This window comes from Anastrepha ludens, chromosome 4 (genome assembly GCF_028408465.1).
Source record: "Anastrepha ludens isolate Willacy chromosome 4, idAnaLude1.1, whole genome shotgun sequence".
NCBI lineage: Eukaryota > Metazoa > Arthropoda > Insecta > Diptera > Tephritidae > Anastrepha > Anastrepha ludens.
The window spans coordinates 81,947,813-81,970,010 of record NC_071500.1 but is presented as its reverse complement, the minus strand read 5'-3'; the positions used below and the strand labels follow the sequence as shown (position 1 = coordinate 81,970,010).

Here is a 22,198-nt window from a genome sequence, read left to right as displayed (position 1 = left end):
CTATCTCGAAACCCTAGTCACGGAGCGGATGGAAATACTCTGAACTAAAGCATTCACCAACAGCTTCCATTTGATACCCATATTGTACATACACATCCGAAGGTTACCCGGGTCCACGTTTTGACCTATATCTCGAGACCCTATCTACCAATAGGTATTCAAACTATACGGAAATCATCTTCATTACCTACTTAACAATGTGTGTAAGTTTGGTTTAATTCGGTTCAAAGACACGGCGGGTCCACGTTTTGGCATATATTTCGAGACCCTAGTCATCAATAGGTATGAAAATTACCCCGTATTAAAGCACTTATCAACAGCTTTCATTTGATACCCATATTGTACATACACAACCAAAGGTTACCCGGGTCCACGTTTTGACCTATATCTCGAGCCCTATCCACCAATAGGTATCCAAACTATACGGAAACCATCTTCAATACCTTCTTAACAATGTGTGTATGTTCGGTTTAATTCGGTGCAGACACGGCCGGTTAGCGAACACACACAAAAAGTTGACTTTATTTTATATATAAGATTTTTTTCAGTTTGTGTCCGAAAAATCCAAATATCTTACGGAACCCTATTTTTTTCCAAAATAAAATGTAATCCATGTTACTCTTGGATAATGTAGTTTTCTAATGGTGAAAGAATTTTTAAAATCGGTCCAGTAGTTTTTGAGCCTATTCGTTACAAACAAACAAACAAACAAACAAACAAACAAAGTTTTCCTCTTTATAATATTATATAGATATATATGGTAGCCAAGTACTTGTGATTTATGATGCGCTTCATATCCATCCTTGTTTATATTCATTTTAAACGTTGCCTCCAATTATTCGAGAAAAGCCTTTGCTGTTTGCTGAAACGAAAGCGCATATTCCAAAAAAGCCACGTCAGCTCAGCGCTATGAATTTTTCATATGGGTAAACCCGCCAACGAGTATAACTAATCAACTATATTTTTTAGCAATTTCAAATTAACATTTTATTGTACTAAAATTAAAAAGCTATAAAACTAATAATTCTAATAATATAAGTACATACTTTCTCGAAATTCTAATTGAAAGCCATCGAATTTGTATATCAAATTTGTCGAATTTTTCCAATTTTTGTGTAACGCTTGAAACTTGAATTTATATGATTTTCGTTAGACAATGAGATATAATTTTATAAAAAAGATAGTGAATATCAAAAAAAAAAAAAGAACAGAAAATAGTCAGAACTGTTTGTCGAGGACTGTAGTTCATCACCCAAAAGTGCCAAAAGAATTTGAAAAAATGTCTAAATCTTCTAAAGACTTAAAAGCATTAAGAGCAAGACTTATCCTAATTCTGAGCTATTCCTTGAAGCAAAAAAAAAAGGATGACTTTTTATTACAGATTTTTCTAACAAAAGATGTGTTCCGCTGAGCTCAAAGATTTTGTAAATTATTCGTATACATTCGAATGATAGCATATTTTACTAGTAAAAGCGCAAAACAAACCCAAAAATATTGGCGACCAATTAAAATTCTTCTTAGCGATAAGATTTCGAAACTGACAAAAACGCAAATCACAATCATATAGTTGGAGATTTTTTACCTTTCTCCAACTATTTCTCCTTGTTTTGCGCACGAATTGAAAAACAGGCTTTATTTAAATGTCAAGTTAATAGGACTATGAATAAGTTCGTGCGGTTTTACAACAGATGGCGTAACTTGATTATTATTCCATCGATCCACATTTCCAAACATTCATTGGAGAGCTACTGTCGTAAGGCACAAACGTCAGTATAAGTTTTTTATTTGAAGCGTAAACAACAATATTTTTACCACACTTGAAAATGTCGAATTTCGTGCCAAATAATGTGTTTTTGCGGGGAATTCTTCTTCATTATTTTAATATGAAGAAAAAAGCAGCCGAAAGTCATCGTATCTTGGTGGAAGTTTATGGTGAGCATGCTCTATCTGAGCGAACGTGCCAGAAGTGGTTTGCACGCTTTAAAAGTGGTGATTTTGGCTTGGAAGACGAAGAACGCGAGGGTGCGCCGCCAAAGTTCATGGATACCGAATTGGAGGAATTGCTCGATCAAGATCCGGCTCAAACGCAAGAAGAGGTTGCAAAAACTTTGGGAGTTGATCAATCAACCATTTCCAAACGTTTAAAAGCCATGGGAATGATCCGAAAGGTAGGCCATTGGGTGCCGTATGAATTGAAGCCAAGAGACGTTGAACGCCGTTTTATGGCATGCGAACAACTGCTTCAACGGCACAAAAGAAAGGGTTTTTTGCATCGAATTGTGACTGGCGATGAAAAGTGGGTCCATTACGACAATCCAAAACGTCGGGCAACGTATGGATACCCTGGCCATGCTTCAACATCGACGTCGGCGCAGAATATTCATGGCCTGAAGGTTATGCTGTGTATCTGGTGGGACCAGCTGGGTGTTGTGTATTATGAGCTACTGAAACCGAATGAAACGATTACGGGGGATGTCTACCGACGACAATTGATGCGTTTGAGCCGAGCACTGCGAGAAAAACGGCCGCAATACGCCGATAGACACGACAAAGTTATTTTGCAACATGACAATGCTCGGCCACATGTTGCACAAGTGGTCAAAACATACTTAGAAACGCTCAAATGGGATGTCCTACCCCACCCGCCGTATAGTCCAGACCTTGCGCCATCCGATTACTATCTCTTCCGATCGATGCAACATGGCCTGGCTGACCAGCACTTCCGTAATTACGATGAAGTCAAAAAATGGATCGATTCGTGGATTGCGGCAAAACCGACCGAATTTTTCACAAAGGGAATCCGTGAATTGCCAGAAAGATGGGAAAAAGTAGTAGTAAGCGATGGACAATATTTTGAATATTAAATTTGTAACCATTTTACGTCAATAAAGTTTCAAATTTCGAAAAAAAACCGCACGAACTTATTCATATTCCTATTACATGCAAAGCAACAACACTACTCGTATATATTAACACGGTGGAATCCAACTGTTATAAAGCTACATATACGACTTGGTGTGAGTTTAATTATATCACTATTGGGATTAATCATGAACGAACTTGGGAAATTTGCCTTCAAATGCCGTTTTGTTTTGTTCTCTGTTTGTTAAATTGACAGTTGTCAACGACAGTTCATATCAGTACAGCCATAGCTGAGTTCATCATGTTGGAATGTTCGTTTGCAACTCTTGTACGAAAGAATACGACTTATATGAAAATAGAAGGCCCTGCATGAAGGCTCTATTAGTATGAAACATTCTTTATTGCTGAGATAAAATATGTTCGAACTCGGTGAAACATCAAAATTAAGAAAAAGTTTTTTCTAACAGCGGCCACCCCTCGGCAGGCAATGGCAAACCTCCGAGTATTTTCCTGCGATGAAGAAGCTCCTCATAAGAAATATCTGCCGTTCGGGTTCGGCTTCGAACTGTAGGTCCCCACATTTGTGGAACAACATCAAGACGCACACCACAAATAGGAGGAGGACCTCGGCCAAACACCCAAAAAGAGTGTACGCGCCAATCATAAATATATATATTGCACATATATTAGGGCGGGTCGATTTAAAAATCGCTCATTGCTCTGTGAAAATCGTATTCTAGGGATCAAAATAAGAAACTTTGCCGAAGGCATCATACCTCTAAAACGAATTCTGATGTCCCCCAATTTGGGTCGAACGAAAAATCCCACTTTGACCCATTTAGAGTGCTCCAATCGAGTCCAAATGTATGACCGACCCCCACTAACTTTGGACGGCCGATCCACCCATGCCAGTGGCACACCCCCTGGAACTCCCATGAGGGGTTCCCCATACAATCATTTCAAAATATCACCATTTTTGGCCTTTACATGAGAAAAGAAACTAAAAAGTTCGACCCAAATTGGGGGACATCAGAATTCGTTTTAGAGGTATGGTTCCTTCGACAAAGTTTCTTATTTTGATCCCTAGAATATGATTTTCACAGAGCAATGGGCGATTTTTTTGCCGCCTCACAAAACACACTAAAAGTTCGACCCAAATTGGGGGACATCAGAACTCGTTTTAGAGGTATGGTTCCTTCGGCAAAGTTTCTTATTTTGATCCCTAGAATATGATTTTCACAGAGCAATGGGCGATTTTTTTGCCGCCCCACAAAAGACACTAAAAGTTCGACCCAAATTGGGGGACATCAGAACTCGTTTTAGAGGTACGGTTCCTTCGGCAAAGTTTCTTATTTTGATCCCTTGAATATGATTTTCACATTTCAATTTCAGCAATGGGCAATTTTTTTGCCTCCCCACAAATCGACCCGGCCTAATATATACATATAATATATTATAATAATATATATATATATATATGATGGTAGATGCCAAGGTATGCAATGCAACTTGGTTGCGGAGCGACTCCATTTTAATCGATAATTTCATCTTGTTCGTTTAAAATCGCTAACAAAGGAGCATTGAATCTTGGTTTGTCAAGCCTTCATGCGTGTATAATATCTTGCAAGTGCATTTGACATATCGGCTATGTTTTGATTTTTAAACATTGGTAAGCAACAAGCAAACCCAGACCACGTCTCGAAAAAAGAGTTTCAAGATCGATTTTATTCAGAAGATGACTTTATAGCGTCTTGGCGTCATTCGAAAAATAATCACTCCCGCCTATGAAATATGACTTAACATATTCGATAAGTGCTAGTGGGATACAAAAATCGATGAGAACTTTTTACTTTACCCAATATATTGTTACAAATTATATTTAGATAACCCATTTTGGCTTTTTGTGTAAAAATATACAAAACACAACCCTACAAAGGGGTCACGAAGCGCCGTGAACTGTCAATCATGCCGCAGCGAAGGATATACACATATTTAAATGCCAAAAGGTGATTCTGTTTTAAACAACTGCCAAATTGAGTTTGTAACGGCGAAAAGTGAAAGCAAACATTTAATTAGCTTTAAAAATAACAAAGAGAATCTAATTGCGAGTAGAAAAGAAAAAAACAATCCACAAAAACCAATATAATGTAAAATGGATGCTAAAATTAAATTGCACACAATTAAGAAAAACCTTTTAATAGTTTGTATTTTCATTGTAACACAATTTTATTCATTTACACTCCCACACTGCCATACATTACATAATTACCTTTATATGTGTGAGTTGCCATAGGGATATTCCATTTTCATTTAAATTTATTTTATAATAGAAAACTGTTTGGCATACGTACACACATCCCATAAAGTCTGCGCCCACCTTACAAATATTTGTAAATTGATTAAAAACACAATATAAATTTATAATTGAAGACATGATTTATTAATTTATTATTTCATTACATTTTTAAGTTACAAAATCAAAGGAAAATTATAAAATTTTTCACTTTATTGTTTACATAACGGTAAGAAAGTGCAGCTACATCTAAATGTAGCAACCAGAAAGTCTGCGAAAGGTTTGTTTCTTTTAATAATACCGTTAATTTATTAGATGTTTTTCATTTTTACGCTCGATTCATCATTTCCTATTAAAATTGGTCGGTTAAAAGTGGTAATAATATGAAAACATGGAAACCAAAGTAAAATAAATTATTATATTAAAAAGAAAAATAATTATAAAATTGTGGAAAGATGGAAATATGTAGTTCCAAAATATTGGCAAAGCCTTCCTCTGTTCAACGCTTAGTAAACAATTTCAAGCAAACTGGAAGTTTAACATCTAAACCCAGGTATGGGCATCCAAGAACTTTATCGGTCCGAGAGGGCGCAGCATAATCAATATGGCAATTCAAAAATTGTTGAACACGTAAAACAAACATCTAATTGATTAACGCAAATCAGGCACAGGCACAGCTCTTGAGAAACAAAATGTTGCTGGTACAGTCAAACACGACAGTGGCGGCAAATGATGGTATTTCAACATTTTAAAAAAAGAGTTTGATACAGAGCACCGAAAATCGTGGCTTATAAAGAACCTTTTGGTTCCAATAATGGAACCATGGGTCGTTTTTCAAAACACTCAGCCTTGTTCGTTAAGCTTTGGCTCTTGTACAACGCTCTAAAACAGCTCCCCATCAGTCGCGCGATCTGAATCACATTGAGCATCTGTGTGATGTACTAGAAAAATGAGTTCGACAGCATGTAATAACAACATTAATTTTCGTTTTTGTATATTATTTATAAAGCTTTTTCCATATGTTTTAAACTGTACCCAGACTTGTTGGTTACTATATTTACATGTTGTTCTTTTACTCTTGTAACTTAAGAATGGAGTGAAAGAATAATAAATACATAAAATATGTTTTCAACTGTAAATTTTTTTTTTTTTTTGCAATTTACAAATATTTGTAAGGTGTGTGCATACTTTATATGTACGAAGTACTTAAACTGTTTCTTCTATTATTGCGCTGATCTCTTTGCTTTTTTTTCCTTGTTCGCTCGTCTCGGAAGCATAGGGTCTCGCTCAGACTGTCTTGCGTTGGTTTCGTTAATCTACATATTTGATTTCTGACAGGGTAGGTGATTAGCCTGCCGCTTTCAGTCCTAAATAGTGGGAATGCCCATCTGTCGTTGCTTAGGAACAACGCCTTCTTACTGCTTGGAGCGCTTGGTTGAGGACTTCGCTAAATTTGGTGTGTATACGCTATTACAGCGGTTGCCCTTATCCTAGACTACCGAGACCGCTCTGACCTACTATCAGTAACAAAACGTAGTGTGGATCAGAGCAAAACAGTTGGTCTCGTGTTCTGCGGCACCTATTCCACTGCTCATCTATTCAAGTTCTGATCGGTGGTGAGAGCAGAGCAATGTTTTCTGTGATATTCCTGTTACAAAGTAGTTTATGTAAGAAAATACTAGTTTGAAGTTGCTTAAAAATTCCGTTGTTTTTTATTTACTTTTTTTATTAGACGGGTGTATTAGCAAATGCACGATACCGTAGCCGGCTTGAATGGCGAAGATCGATTCATTACGCTTTTCTTTCTTCCCCAAATGCAGTTGCGAGTATAATAGTCGTCGCAGGCCAAATCAGAGAAATATGGGGAATAGTGCAAATAAATAATTTGGCTTTTTGTCAGTAATTCCTTTACAACGCTTGACTATTGAGATGATGCATTATCGAGAAAAAGTGGCCAGCTGCTAAATTCACCATATTCAGAAGAAACACTATGTTTTCTTCTACCTTTTTTTTGTTTTTGGCTTAGAATTAGCTCTTTGCTGCTAAGTTCCGGTTTCATATTCCAAAAAAGAGCATCTGGTCATCAGTAAACAACGTTTTCAGAAAGTTTAAGTCTCATATAATGCATTCATAGAATGCATTTGGTGCCATTCTTGCAGTGCACAATTCAATTCGTTCAATTTTCTGGTCGCCTGTCAGCTTGAGAATCGTCATGAAGCATCCATTTCAATGATATTCTTAAAAAAAGTCTTATTATTTTTTAATGAACTCACACACCCACCACTGTTCGATGTTTTCTGTGTATGCCATATGTTCGCTTTGGAAGTCACTAATTGTATACAAGCGGCGGAGTTTGGAACATTTGACGTGGTACCAACCTCTGCACGTGGTCTCACATGTGAGTGGCATAACTGTGAGGGAGTTAGTTAAGACACTTTTTTTGAGTGGCAGTGATGCGAGTGTCTGTAAATGGACGAAAAATTGATTGGAGCTTTTCAAAGTGAAAAATGCCAGTACGACGCAAAAAATCACGTCATTAGAAATTTATATTTGAATGCTCTAAAAACATGATTCATTTATTAAAGGTTCGCCCACTTGTGACATTAGAATTCTGACACTCCCTTACAAAAGGTCGCATTTAGGAAGGGCGAAGAATGTGGAAAAAATAAATACCTTCGCGGTAAAACTGGAAGCAAAAAGTGTGTTTTTTTTTACTTAAATTATACATAAATAATAATACAAACGAAAAGTGCCAATTATTGATTATTGATATTAAAAGAAATTGTTTAATTGAATCCCAGAATTATATTTTGGGAATTAGTTTTTAAATTCAAAACTGATCTCGTAGTTTCGCCAATAAGACGTTTTCATGTTGCCTTTTCATTATGACCCTAATTAATTCTTTCTTAGAAGAGGCGGATTCATCATAAATGTAGTTGACTAAAAACAGACCTTGAACATATTTAGACCTTATTTTTTACGCTTTGCCTACGTAAGTTTGGGATCTGGTCGAGATTTTAATTTCCCTGGACATGATTTCCTACTTTCTAAAGGGATTTCTACGAATTCTTGCTCGAATGGCTTTTATGACTGCACTGGTTCGAAACAGGCGAGGGTGACGACTTCTGTTTCTGTGTGTCAATTCAAGCGTTTGAGAAAAACATTTTCAAAATGTTAAGTTTTTTCAGCAATTCGTAAATCTCACTTACACTTTTACCACACTTCTGTAATGCAATCACTGCAATGCAATTCTCCTTAGCTCCTTCACTTTTTTTCCGTCACTGAATACCATCACATGTTCGAATTGCTCTCCCAAAAACTAATTACAGGGTACGGTACTCGAAGTGTAACCAATTAAAAAAGCCATAAATTTAATTTGGAAAAGTGAAAAATGTGTGAAGACATCCTGGAACATCTTCCACTTAGTGCTTTGATCTATTTTATTTGTCCCAAAAAATTATTTCCTAAGCTATTTATATTGTTCGCGTTGTTGTTTTTATTTTCGAAATGTTTTTGAAGGACTTTTTGGTGTAAATAAAATAGTAATACACAGATAAAAGTAATTTTGGGGGATTAGGCCAATGAATATGGTATACCAAATATTTTTTTTTGTTTTTATTCTTTTTGAACTAAAGCACTTCCTTCACACATAAAAGTAAAATTCTAAAAATTTTAATGTGTGAATTTGTTTCTTGTTGAGCTCATTATAGTGGTGTTTGGCGTTAAATTAATAGTTGATATTTGTATAATTATTTAATTAGTGTATAAACTAGTATTTCCTCTGGAATTTATTTCTGCGCTTATTTAATAACAAAATACTTCTCAATTTCGTGAATAATTCTTTTTGGATACCAAATGTATTTTTTTATATTATGTTTTTGTGTATGTATGTTTATGTGTAAGTATACACAAGTTTTTATAATTATTTTCAAACATTTACATGGCAATTATTACAACATAAATGCAATATAAAAAAAACGCAATGCTTAATATCAAAATGAAAATTGGCTGAAATTTATACAGCGCAAAGCTCAGAACTTCGGCGCACTGGGCGTATGAGTGACTTCACCGAGACACAATTTGTAATTACTCATACGCCGTGTTAATCAAAATATAATACTAATTTTTCATGACGGCTTCGGATTACTTTTTCGAATATTTAAGTTTGTTGATGCCGTTAACGGCATAAATACTAATAATGAGTAATTGCCTTTCGAAAATTTTACCAAAAATTAATAACTTATGCACAAAGGGTCGCCTTAGAAACGCATGCAAAATTAACTTCTGTTACAGACGTTAATTTGTTGCTTGACACGCGCGTGCGTTTGTAGAATTCAACTTCACTTTAAATGCTTGATATATTTGTTCGAAATAAGCAAAATACGCGTTCTAAAGCAGATAGATGAAGCTAATGTTCTTTGCTCTAATAAAACTAGAAATGAAAAATTACCTACCACTGTTTTGCACTGAGTGTAAGCGCACACAAATGCAAATTAGGCGCAAAAGACATCCAAGCTAATCGCACAATTATGTGGCTGAATTTCGATACCAAAGCCAGCGCAAGACGATACAGAAATTGCGGCTTTTTCACCGACAATACCGGCATCAGCAGGTGTTAAGTGGCTGCAAGTGTTTGTTAATGCCTTACCATTTTTCAACATTTGTGTGCAGCTAAACGCACTGTATGAGCGATGTGACAGTTTTAAGTAAAAATAAAAGTCTACAAAGTTTATGGTTTTGTATTTGAAAATTTATTCGTCCCAAGTTTTATGGCATTTTTATCAGCCCCTAATTTTCGTTAGTGTTCAATGAAAATTACACATAAATGACAGAAAATTGCCATTTAAAGGGTGTTGTTTTTAGAGGTTAGGTTTTCAAGATGAAATAAAACGTATATAATTTAATGTTATGGCCAAGAATTTAGCTTTATTATAAAGATAAGGGTTTGCCATTATGTTTTAAAAATGATTTCGGGCAAGTGGCCGCCGCGGCTGGCTCGAATAAATTCCAGCCGAGAGGCCCAATTTTCGACCACTTTTTGCAGCAATTGGGGCCGTATGTCAGCAATAACGCGCCGAATATTCTCTTCCAAGACGTCAATCGCCTCGGGCTTATCTGCGTAGACAAGCGACTTCACATTGCCCCACAAGAAATAGTCCAGCGGTGTTATATCGCACGATCTTGGAGGCCACGCCACAGGTCCACGGCGCGAGATAATGCGCTCACCAAAAGTTTCCTTCAATAAATCGATTGTTGCGTTGGCTGTATGGCATGTAGCGCCGTCTTGTTGGAACCAAAGGTCGTCCACATCAACATCGTCCAATTCAGGCACGAAAAAGTCATTAATCATGGCTCTATAGCGCTCTCCATTGACTGTAACATTATGGCCGGCTTCATTTTTAAAGAAATATGGACCAATGATTCCCTCTGCCCATAGAGCACACCAAACAGTGACTTTTTGAGGATGTAACAGCGTCTCAGCAATGGCTTGTGGATTATGTTCACTCCAAATGCGACAATTTTGCTTATTGACATACCCATTCAACCGAAAGTGAGCTTCATCGCTGAACAAAATTTTCTTGTGAAAATCGGGATCGGTGGCCATCTCGTTTCGGGCCCATTCACCGAACGTTCGACGCGCCTGATGGTCGTTCGGCTTCAATTCTTGCACGAGTTGGATTTTGTAAGCCCGCAAACCAAGATCCTTCCGCAAAATCTTCCACAAAGTGGATGGGCACATCTCCAATTGCTGCGCGCGATGGCGGATGAACTCATTCGGGTCTTCTTCGATACTCTGCTCCACAGCAGCAATAGCGTCTTCGGTGCGCACTGTACGACGTCTCTGAGGATGCGTATTATCCACTAGAGCAAGCGTGGTGCGAAACCGATCCATGGTTAATCGAATTAGTGACTCTGATGGACGATTATGTCGACCGAATATTGGACGCAGCGCGCGATGCGGTGCGCGAACCGAACCATTATTTTCGTAATAAATTTTCACGATTTGCAAACGTTGTTCAGGTGTAAGTCTATTCATTATCAAACGGCAAACCAAACTGAGCATAAATCAAGTGACAGCTGTCAAAAAGACCATCTACGAAAAAAGTAGTGCCAACTTGAAAACCTAACCTCTAAAAAAAACACCCTTTAGTTGAAAAAATTCATTAACGGCTTTGGAACATACCTGTATATCATAATAATACGAGTGCGACATATTGCAAAGGTATTTGTTTAATTTTGTATATACTTTTAATTCTACAACGTCAACAAAAAAAGTCACCAAAAACTCAAGTAAATTTCTGACCCACTCAAAATTCATACAACCTTGTTCCAAAAATCAATCTATAATAGTGGACAGTCCAAAAAGATCGGTAGCAAATTTGAGTAAAGCTAATACATTTTTAATTAATTTTGTAGGATTTTTTAAAAATTCTAATATGCGCGATTTTTGTTTATACATTTTTTTGAAATTTTTATTAAACCAAATACTTCCTATATATTGTTTAGAGCCATTATTCTATTAAGGTAGAGCTTCTGAATTTCTGATCTGCATTTGGCAAACCTATAGATAATTCGTTTGTGTGATCCTTTTCTTTTTTTAGAAAAAAAAAAAATTTATGTTTCGTTTGCCAACAACTTTTTTAAATGTACTGAATTCACTTTCAGTGCATTGGGAGAGGTTTGCCGAGGCCGAAACAAATGATAGCCTAAGGCTGCGAGCACAGGGAATCACTCCTCGTTCTGTAAAAAGATGAAGTGAAAAGTTATTTCATGTTTTCGTATCACTTTTGATTCAGTTTCTGTGAAAAGATGAGAATAAATGTCGAAATATTTTCATAAGCAAAAGGTGGTACGAAGCGAAACGTTTTAACTTTTTCACAATCGTGGCGATTCTCGTTCTGTGAAACAATGCAACTAACTGTCGAAAACTTCTCATGTGTAAAAAAATGTTATATAGCCTATTTGTTCCTGAAAAGAATATGAAAAAGGTCAGTAGAGGAAAAAAACTTTTCGCGAAATATTAAACAAAGTAATTAAGGGGGAACGCCACTGCGGGAGGTAAAAAAATAATAGATTTTTGGGAATTTTTTTTTTGTAAGTAGGAATGATTATTCGAGGATCGGACGAAAGGCAATTTATTATATATGTATTAAACTATGTTGATGTAAATTTTTACTAAAAAAAAATTGAAAATTGACAAATTTATCTAAATAAACGTAACGAGTTAAAAAAAATGACGTCATCTGGTGGCAGCGATACATCAATGAATAATCATCTGAAATCAAAAACCTAAAAATTGTATTAATCTACACAATAGTGGTTATCGTTGTACGTAGCCGTTGTTTTTTTTTTTTTCTTTTTTTTTTTTTGGACAAAATGGTGGTGATTTGAATTTCGATGTGTGTTTCTCACCATTTTTATGATTTTCAACAGGCCCAAAAAAATAGTTATATTCAAAATTTGGAAAATCGGCTACGTACAACGATAGTCAATGCGATAACAAAAATTTTGAAAAAAAAGAAAATTAAAATCGGTTCATTAGTCTTCGAGAAATCGTTGCCGCCGTATCAAAAAAGTCGTTTCGAGAAAAACGCGTTTGAAATAAAGCATCGCTTTAAAATTTTTACCACATTTTCTTGAGTAGTTATACTAACAATTTATGAAAAAAAAAAACAAAAAATCGATTTCTTTGAATTTTCACAGTGGCGTCCCCCTTAAGATGGTAATTTTTGTTTCAGATTTATTTTTCCTATTTCTCGCTTTTCTTAAATTTCAAGTAACATACGTACAAAACGTACTTGTACCTCTAAAAGTTTCGCGGCTTTTGTATGTGTATGGAAAAGGCTTGTGAAAACGGATATGAAAACTTTTTTCACCTCATATTTTCATACAACGATAGCTGAACATCGAATTGTATTGAAGTTGCATAGGCTATTTGGAGATCCCACTATCAAGGAAATATTTTTTACAAGAGGAACAAACAATTCCGAAGAGGCATAGAAAGTGAATAGAACTGATGCACTAGTTGGAAATATTTAATATTTTTGGTGCTCAAAAGGCTCCGATTGACTTATAGAAATTTTAACAATATTGTGGGCAGGAGATTCCTGAGGCCAATTAATCGACCCATTCTTGGCAATCTCATCAGCAATTTCATCTCCCTCTATGTTCCTCCTGGAATCCGGATCAGAGAAGGGTTACCTGCACACCCAAGAGATTTGATCTCCTCCTGCATGTCTGCAAGATCTCAAAGATTTTTGCTTGAAAAACAGTAGCAATCCTGTACTCGAAACACGTTGAACATTTGAACCCTCTACTTGCTTTTTTTAATGACCTCTTATTATAACCTGGGGACGAGTCAAAAAAGCCCATTTCAGGTAGGAGTTGGAGGGCTAAAATCTACTGAAAAAAAACAATTCGTTAAGTTCTATACTAAAGTAAATACGGTTTCAAGCCACGTGCCGTGCTGCCGATGTACAACTTAGTATTTCTGCCAATTTTGAGGCTGCCTAGTTTTGTCTGTAGCTCTGGGCTATAACACAACTAAATTAGAACATAGCCCCCTGTTGCCCTTAACGTCATTCTGCACTTTGTTCCCGTTGATCTTCAATCAACTGCCGCTCAGAGCGCTGTTGAGTTGAAGGAGGTTGGCCTCTGAAGGAAAACTTCTGTAAGACTTGGTAGCATTTTGAGGCAGATTCCGCTTTACCTCTCCGTACTTCGCACAAATCTCTCCATCCGCAAACTGGGTTTTGAGGGTTGTGCTTGGGTTATCTTTCCAAGCAGGCTAGATAGGAGGGAGGGGAGAGTCTTCACGGACATAGGCACCTCTATTTCCACCGACGGATCCAAAGTGGAATCTTGGGAGGCAGACATAAATATCTTTTTCGATAGTCAAGCTGCCATCAAGGCCCTGTGGTCGCCATGTTGCAGCTAGCTGTCTTCTGATCATGTGTGTCTCGAATGTGCAGGAAACATTTCTCTTATCTAGGTGGTAAGGTATAGGTTGCTAGGAAAGGCTATGGACCTTTCAGTTTCGGTCGGTTTCAGTTGTCCCCAACTCAGACATCGGCGTCTCCTTGACCGTTGTAAACGGAACACTGCTAACATTTTTTCTCAAAAAAGCGCAAGGTAGATGGAGTTCTATTTTATCATGTGCTATCTCCAAAACTCTCAATACGACAAAAGCAGGACGCTTTAAGTGCTTGGGATCCCATGTCACTCAATTTCCAAGCTCAAAGTGGTGGTCACCGGTCACTGGGTGATCGGAAATCAAGCGGAGAAGCTTGGACTTGCGTACAACCCCATAAAGGCTATAGATAAAATATAATATATAAAGAGACTCTTGAACACTTTCTTTGCAAATGTCCGCGTGTGGCGGCTAGGCGCTTGAGGTTCCGTAGAGTGCTCTTCGGAGATGGTTTTTCCTCCTTTAAGTTTTTGAGATTTTTCGCATCATATTGTCGTTAAATTAATTGCACTTTCTTTTACAATAAGTGGTAAAACTTTAACTTTTTCATAATTATCAGCGTTTGGTCATGTTGAGTAATCGCGCTGTTGGACAATGTTATCAGTTAAAAATGAAAAGAAATCTAAGGCATGATTTGGCGAAGTATTTGGAAACGAATACTAAGAAAAAGAGATATTCCTGTTTACTGAAGTATATTTGTTTTCAAATTGCATGCAATTTCTAATAATTCGAAAATAATCAATCAGAAATTTTCATTTTCTCATCACTGTTGTATGCAGCAGACCTGTAGCTAAATACGTACATGCATATATGCCGATGAGCTTCCATGAACAGCAATGAAGCAAAATCAAATTCAAACATTTCACACCATCATTTTCCTGACGCTAATTACAGGCCACATTACCTTATCTGCCTCTATGCGTGTACCCACCTGTCACTTGGGTGGTGCCTTCCCTCTGGGTTGACGATACACGCCTAAACATGCTTAGCACTGCTTTGCTGTGAACGAGAAGTGTATAAAAAACAAAGGATAATATTAAATTTAAAACTTGAAACAAATTTTCAATTAAATTTAAATTATTGAATCATTTGAATCCGACTATCTTTGTAAATGAAAATTAGAAAACTTCTTCAAAAAATATTCTTCAGTATTATTTGAATAATATATATATTTTGAATATTTCCTTAATTTGAAGCATTCTTTATCTAATTTCCCTAAAATGTGAATATGAAGTTAATAGTAGGGAGTTACTTTATTATTTCCTACTAAAAACAATAGTTGAACTGCAAAACTTTAATCAATTACAGCAGTTGCTCAAACATAGGATCTTATATAATGAATATGGCCCATGGGGTCTGGCAACTCATGATTCAAGCAATCCGTAACGATTTCTTCCACGGAAATATCACAATAGACTGCAAAATTTGTGCCTATCCATTCCAACTAAGTAGTAAATCCATAACTCAGAATGTGTTAGGTCTGTTTCCAAAATGACTTCATTGTTCGTGGAGTAGAAACTGTTCCGGTCTACATTTACTTTTTGAAATCGCAACGACCACTTTATACAGGATATACCGTCTGTCTAATAGAAGCGTGAGCGTCATAACTTAGAAACTAATTATTTGACCATTTCGATTCTAACAAACTGCATTGTATGGGCTTATAGTATTTACTATATGCAATACATTCAATAAAATGTATAGTCACCACCATTAGCTATAATGGCTTCAAATCTTCGAGTTATACTCTGTGTATTTCCTGCGCAAGTTGGGCTCCAAATCAGCTGAATTTGCATTGACAACTATTTGAGTGTCCATATTTGTTTTGCTCTGTACTTTGCTTGCTGAACTCTTGCCGAAACATTTTTTTTGAATAAGGTTGGCAGGAGACGACTGTGAAAGCCAATTCAACAATCAATCACCTTTTGCTGTTTCCATTTTACACACCTTCTGCTTCGATGCTTAGGATCGTTGTTTTCTTGTGAAGCCCGAGGTTGATTAGTTCTCCCAAACATCTTCGCAGCGGATTGTAAAAATGTTTTTTGTTAAATTGTATTCATCAAAACTACATTAAAATTGGTCATAAACACAAATAAACGGCCAAATCCTATTTTGGAGAACTAGCCCCAAACATAAACCTTAACAGGAGGCTTAATAATTCGTTGAAGTTGTTTGCTCAATTGCGTTCTGAATTTTTTTAAGCCCATGCAGCCCTTTTTTCAGTGTGTGATAATGAGTGTAGCGGTTTTTCAATGTGCTCTGTGCCCAATCGTGTCTTTTAAGACGTTAACACTATTTTTATTTCGCTTCAGGCTAAGATAAGTTTGGCCTTGTCACAAAAAAATAAGTTATTTTGCTTTGGAGAGGGGCTTTGTTTCGCCTTATCCGGGGAATTCGTCAAGGTTTTTAGCTTCGGTATATCGTTGCATCAATTTATGTATGAACGTCTTCGACTACTTCAATTATTATGCTGCAGGTGCACGTGACATTTTTGTAACTTTAGATTGTGTACATAGGAACACTGCTTTAAATTGTATTTCAGGAGCGGAGCTTCTTTAGTAAAACAACGTACGCCTTCTAAAATTCTTACAAGACTAACAAATTGAACAACGCGTATTGCGAAAAGGATACGCCTATTCAGCAGCATTTAAATTGTTTTTATAACGGAACTCTAAGCTTGAATTTTGCCATTCACGCTTCTATAATTCAGACTGTTTAATATTTTTATTTTGTCTTCTCTTCGCATATTCAAGTGTTTCGTAAATTAATTTTCCAGTAAAAGAGCTAAGGCTTCTTAAATAGTGCAAATAATTTTTTCTTCATTACACAGCCTTTTCATTTCGTTTCGTTTCATTTCATCAAATCACTACTGGTGCTAATTTGATCACATAACTTCGAGACTTTTTTCTCTTTCCCCGAAGACTCTTCTTATTGAAAGAAAGACTTGGGCAGCCGACTTTTGAATTTAAAGGCGTTTCAGTGTCCTCAATAGTTATTGTTTATTATTATTGCGTTTATTAGTATACATTATAGACAGATGCAATATTCAAACACACAAGCAATGGAGCGCGCAAAGACAAAAAAAAAAGATTTCCATCACTCAAAATTAGTTTTTTATTTAGTAAAAAATTATAAAAAAAAATTGATGAACATTTTTGCATCAATTTGTACATTAAAGTCAGATTGGGTACTCACAATCACTGTTTTCACCATCTTAACCAGACAGCAAATGGCTTCTTAAATCCATTCAAGCTACTACTCACTTTCACTATTGATATTCTTGGCTTTTTAATACGAAAGATTTTTGTAGCTAGTAATTGTTTAACACTAAACCTACCATGACGGGTCAAATGACCCATTTTAAACTTTTTTTCAGAAGATTTTGGAAATAACATTATTAAATCGCCGTTTTCTTTCACGACTTTTATTAATAAATACATCGAATGTATTTTTCAAAATTTACTCCTCTCTTGCTAATTGTTTTACCGAGAAATATATGTGATCTGCTCTAACTACCGTAACGGGTCATTTGACCCATGCACAGATTGTGTCTCTTGATTGAGCCGTTTTTCCTATTACGTGATATATTTCGCTCCATTGAGTTATATTTATTGCAGACTGACGGATGAATAGCCAATTTCGTTCTACTACAAGCGAGCGTTACAGTAAAAATTTCAAGTTATGGTGTTATTTTGTGAATCAAAAATTCTTATTTGATAATTTTACATATAATTCTTATCCCAAAAATGTCAAAACATTCAAGATATTTGAAATCATTGGAAGTTATAAACAACATAGATGAAGAGTGTTTGGAATTCAGTGAGGAGCAACTGTCTGAAAGTAAAGTAGATAACATAGTACAATACAATATAATATTTCATTTGACAGTACAGATGAATGTGAGTCCTCAGGTAAAGAAAGCGAAGGTAAAGAAAGCGAAGACGAGAAAAAGACCGTTATCGAGTTCAGAAAGTGAAAAATATGTGGAAGACCGATGTACTGAAATTGCGGCTGATGGTACAATTTGGAAAGAAATAGAACAAAGCTCAACACCTGGACGTTCTCCAATTTATAATATTTTTAGGGAGGTTGTAGGCCCGACAGCGTATGCCAAACGAAATATAATGAAGGGCAAAGTAAGAACTGCATTTTCTTTGATTATTGTCAATCGTGTAATGGAGCACATAAGAAAATGCACAGAAGAAAAAGCCTCTCGAGTATTGGGAGCTCAATGGAATTTTACTCCTGCAAAAGTGAATGTATTTATTGGTCTTCTATGTATATGCACGTGCCTTATATCAGGCAAAAAATTTGAACATTTCATATCTATCACTAAATGGGATCTAGCCAGCAACGAAGCCAGCGTTTACAAAATGATAAATTCGCTCAAATCTCAGAAGTATGGTACAAATTCATCAAGAATAGCCAACATTGTTAGAAGCCTGTGTAACCTGTAACTATCGATGAACAGCTCTTCGAAAACAAAGTAGATTTACACAATATATGCCGAACAAACCGATTAAGTTTGGTATCAAATTTTGGCTAGCATCTGATGTCAGCACTAAATACATCATAAATAGATTTTCATATTTGGAAAAGGAAGAAAAAAGAGGTGCTTCAACTCCGCTTGCGAAATTCGTTGTTCTCGAACTCATGGAACCGTTCACAAGATGCGAAAAAAGGGTCACTACAGATAATTTCTTTACAAGCGCTTCACTCGCTGCGAAACTATTAGAAAAGAGAACCACTCTTTTGGAAACGATTCGCGGAAGCATAAGAGAACTGCCCTTCTGCGCCTCTCAACAAAACTATATAAATCGAGTCATTATTCACTTACCATTTATAAAAGTAAGACAAACAAAAAAGTGCTTTTACTAAGCGCAAAACATAAATCTGTAAGCATTGAAACATATGGCAAGCGTGTACCAGAAACGATAAGATTTTACAATAATACTAAGTACGGTGTAGAGATGAGGAATCAGATGAACAGAAAATACTCAGTGAAATCAAAATCGCAAAGATGGCCTGCGCAGATTTTCTTCAATATTCTTGACCTGGCTGGAATCAACTCAAGAGTTTTAAATATATAGAGAAACAATCGGCAAAAACACCTCTAGATAACAATTTTTATTTTAATTAGCTGAAGAACTTGCCGAAAGAAGATTTTCAACAGGAGCAAAAACAAAGCAAAGAATAAACTATTTTTATGTTTTTTAAATTTAATATATAAACTATTTTGAATCATTAATTGAAAACAATTGTTTCATTCATGTACCAAATTGGCCTAATTGATATATTTTTCGCTAGACTTAGTAATATATATAACATTTTAAAGGCGGGTCATTTGACCCACTTTGGTAGGAATAGGAATACATTAAGTATCGGTAGGTTTAGTGTTAAAAAGAGTGCGATCCATTGCTTTCGTTGTATGCTCTGATTGTCTTAATTATTTAACTGGTAACTGACTACAAACAAGTGGAAATGGTTCAACGAAAGCAGAGAAAAGCAGATGCAACTAATTTTTGTGGCAATCGGAGTGCTTAACTGCGTATATGGATCTTATGTAGTGCATTTTCGTGGAGCTTTTTTATATGCTCGCATAACTGAGATTAAATTGTTCTTCTCCCCGAACCGCCAAATTTCTTCAATCCTTTTGCAATTGGGGACAAATTTTTAATACTAGTATTTTTACACACTGTTGGCGCACTTCACCATATCGACTCTTTTTTACGTTTGGACGAATTTTCGTTGTTCAATAAACACGTGCTATATTTATAAATATTTACTAATAATTTCATGATTAAGAGGAAACATTTTCGTGAGTGACAATTATAAATAAATGCTTCTTAATATATTATACTGCTTATTATGAAACTACCGAGAGGGTTGCCATGCAAAGCCCTTAAAATTTTTGATTTTTGCCACAAAATGGGGTAATTTTACCTATAGCGCATTTATATGAATACATTTTTCTTAATAGTGTTCAATATTTCTCTAATTTACAAAGTTCACATAATCGAACTTGTTGGCACGTTTTCTCAATTCCCTGAATGCTAATATGCTTATTATTTATGCTTTTAGCTTATGTTTACGTACTCACCGAAAATTTTGACCGCTAACACAGTAAAGTACAAAATTTATACCAAAATTTGTTATGAATAGCAGCTGAAAAATATATTGCAAAATCACTGTGGTCTTTTCGTTGGTTGACGTTTGTGTCTGAAAGAAAATTCATACACACAAGTGAGAAGATTTAATTAAGTTTGTAACATAAAACTAAAACAAATATTAAAATACTAAAGCCTATAACTTGGCTCAAACTTAAGTGCAATGTATGTATGCCATTAGGGCAACTAAGTTTGAGAAAAATAGTTTTGTGGATTGTTCTACACTCAGGCTCGAATTGTAACTTCAAATGCTTTATTGTTGCATTTGAACTTTAGCAGAAGTAATTGTAGCTAATGCTCTTTTTGGCAAGAGCGCCCTTGCGCTCATCTATAATTCATCACATTGCTTTTTATCATTTATTCCGTAACTTCTTAAATGTGTTTCTTTTTATCATCTAGGTACCAATGGGGCTAATTTTCCTTTTAATTTTTCCTTCGTCTCTTTAATTTTTTACATTCCAAACCGGGTTTAAAAAGAGTTCATTATAAAATTTTCGAATGGCCAACCATGAAGAAGAGCAAAAAATTATCAGTTGCAAGGCCAGTTTTATGGCGTAAGTCTTTAATGTATTTTTTGCATCAGAGCTACGAAAGGAACACCCGAAAGCGGCTATATTTACATTTACTTACAGTTGCACCATTTTGTTTTGTTTCATGTGTATCCAGCAGCTGGAATTTTCGTTTTTATCAAACGGCGGCGAATCCATATAAGGAGATAGCAGAGGTACAAAACAGATATACAAAAACCAAATTTGCATATTTTTTCCGCGTATTTTGATTTTGCAAATTGTTGCAGCGGCCAGTATACAAAAATCTCCTTTTTTACTTTACAACACTATTAACCGGGCCACATATGTTGTTGCCTTCCATGTAATTCGCTAAATTTCCTAGAGCTCTTTTACAGGTCGGGTGAAAAATGAATACAGCTATTACAGTGTGTGTCTTCTAAGTACTCGTAATGTATGTAATATAAGTACATAAATTCTGTGACATATTTTACAATGCATACGGCGAGAACAAATTTGCAGAAAAAGTTCCGTTATTTTTGCTTTTGTGCGTATGCATTGTCTACTCAGAAGTTATACTCAGTTTCGTGGCAAATTTTGATGGATTGATTCGACAATGTTTGTTTACCGCACGATCAATCGTTTTTCCCAAACGTCTGAAGTGAGAGACAGAAAAAGAAGTGGTCGGCCTCAGATGGTTCGAACAAGTGCAACCATAAAAGCCGTTTGAGAAAAAATTCGTAGAAATCCCCTTAGAAAGCAGAAAAGCATGTCAAAGGAAATGAATGTATCGATCAGACCTATACCAAGACTAATTTGAGCTGATCTCCACATGAAAGCCTTCCGTCGTTCAACCGGTCATCTTTTGACAACGCACTTGAAGGAAATTAGACTCCACAGAGCAAGTAGCTTCGTCGGTGGCACGCGGTCAGCGGCCATGCAATTGTTCTTTCCACAGATGATACAATTTCCACTGTTGAAGAAGTCTTTAGTAAGCAAAATGACAATGCTAAAACATCTAAAGAAGCCAAAAATGTTGTTCTAAAGTTTTAGCGTGGCCACCATCCAACCTCCGTAATGGTTTGGTGGGGAGTGTTTTACCAAGGCATTACATCTCTTCATTGCTGCGAAAAAGGAGTTAAGAGCGGGGCAAAAGTGTACCAGGAGGATGTCTTCCAAGGCATTGTGAAGCAGTTGAGCAGTACTCTCTTCAATGGACAGCGTTGGATCTTCCAGCAGGATTCCGCTCCAGCCCATAAGGCAAAAACCACCCAGCAGTGGCTGAAAAACAATATTCCTGGATTCATAGCCGCAGAAGATTGGCCGTCTGGATATCCAGATCTTAATCCATAGGACTACAGTTTGTGGTCAGAATTGGAGAACATGGCCTCTCAAAGAC

The 22,198-nt window shown here is 36.1% G+C and overlaps 1 protein-coding gene across 1 annotated transcript in view; it reads right to left on the bottom strand.

Annotated features, from left to right (window-relative positions):
* LOC128861892 (neuropeptides capa receptor) overlaps positions 1-22,198 on the bottom strand; it is an 86,072-nt gene that overhangs the window by 19,907 nt on the left and 43,967 nt on the right. The window contains exons 5-6 of the mRNA XM_054100269.1: positions 20,227-20,345; positions 15,058-15,125 (exon numbers count right to left, since the gene is read on the bottom strand). Of these exons, the coding sequence (XP_053956244.1) occupies positions 15,058-15,125; positions 20,227-20,345 (187 nt within the window). The remainder of the gene's footprint in view (positions 1-15,057; positions 15,126-20,226; positions 20,346-22,198) is intronic.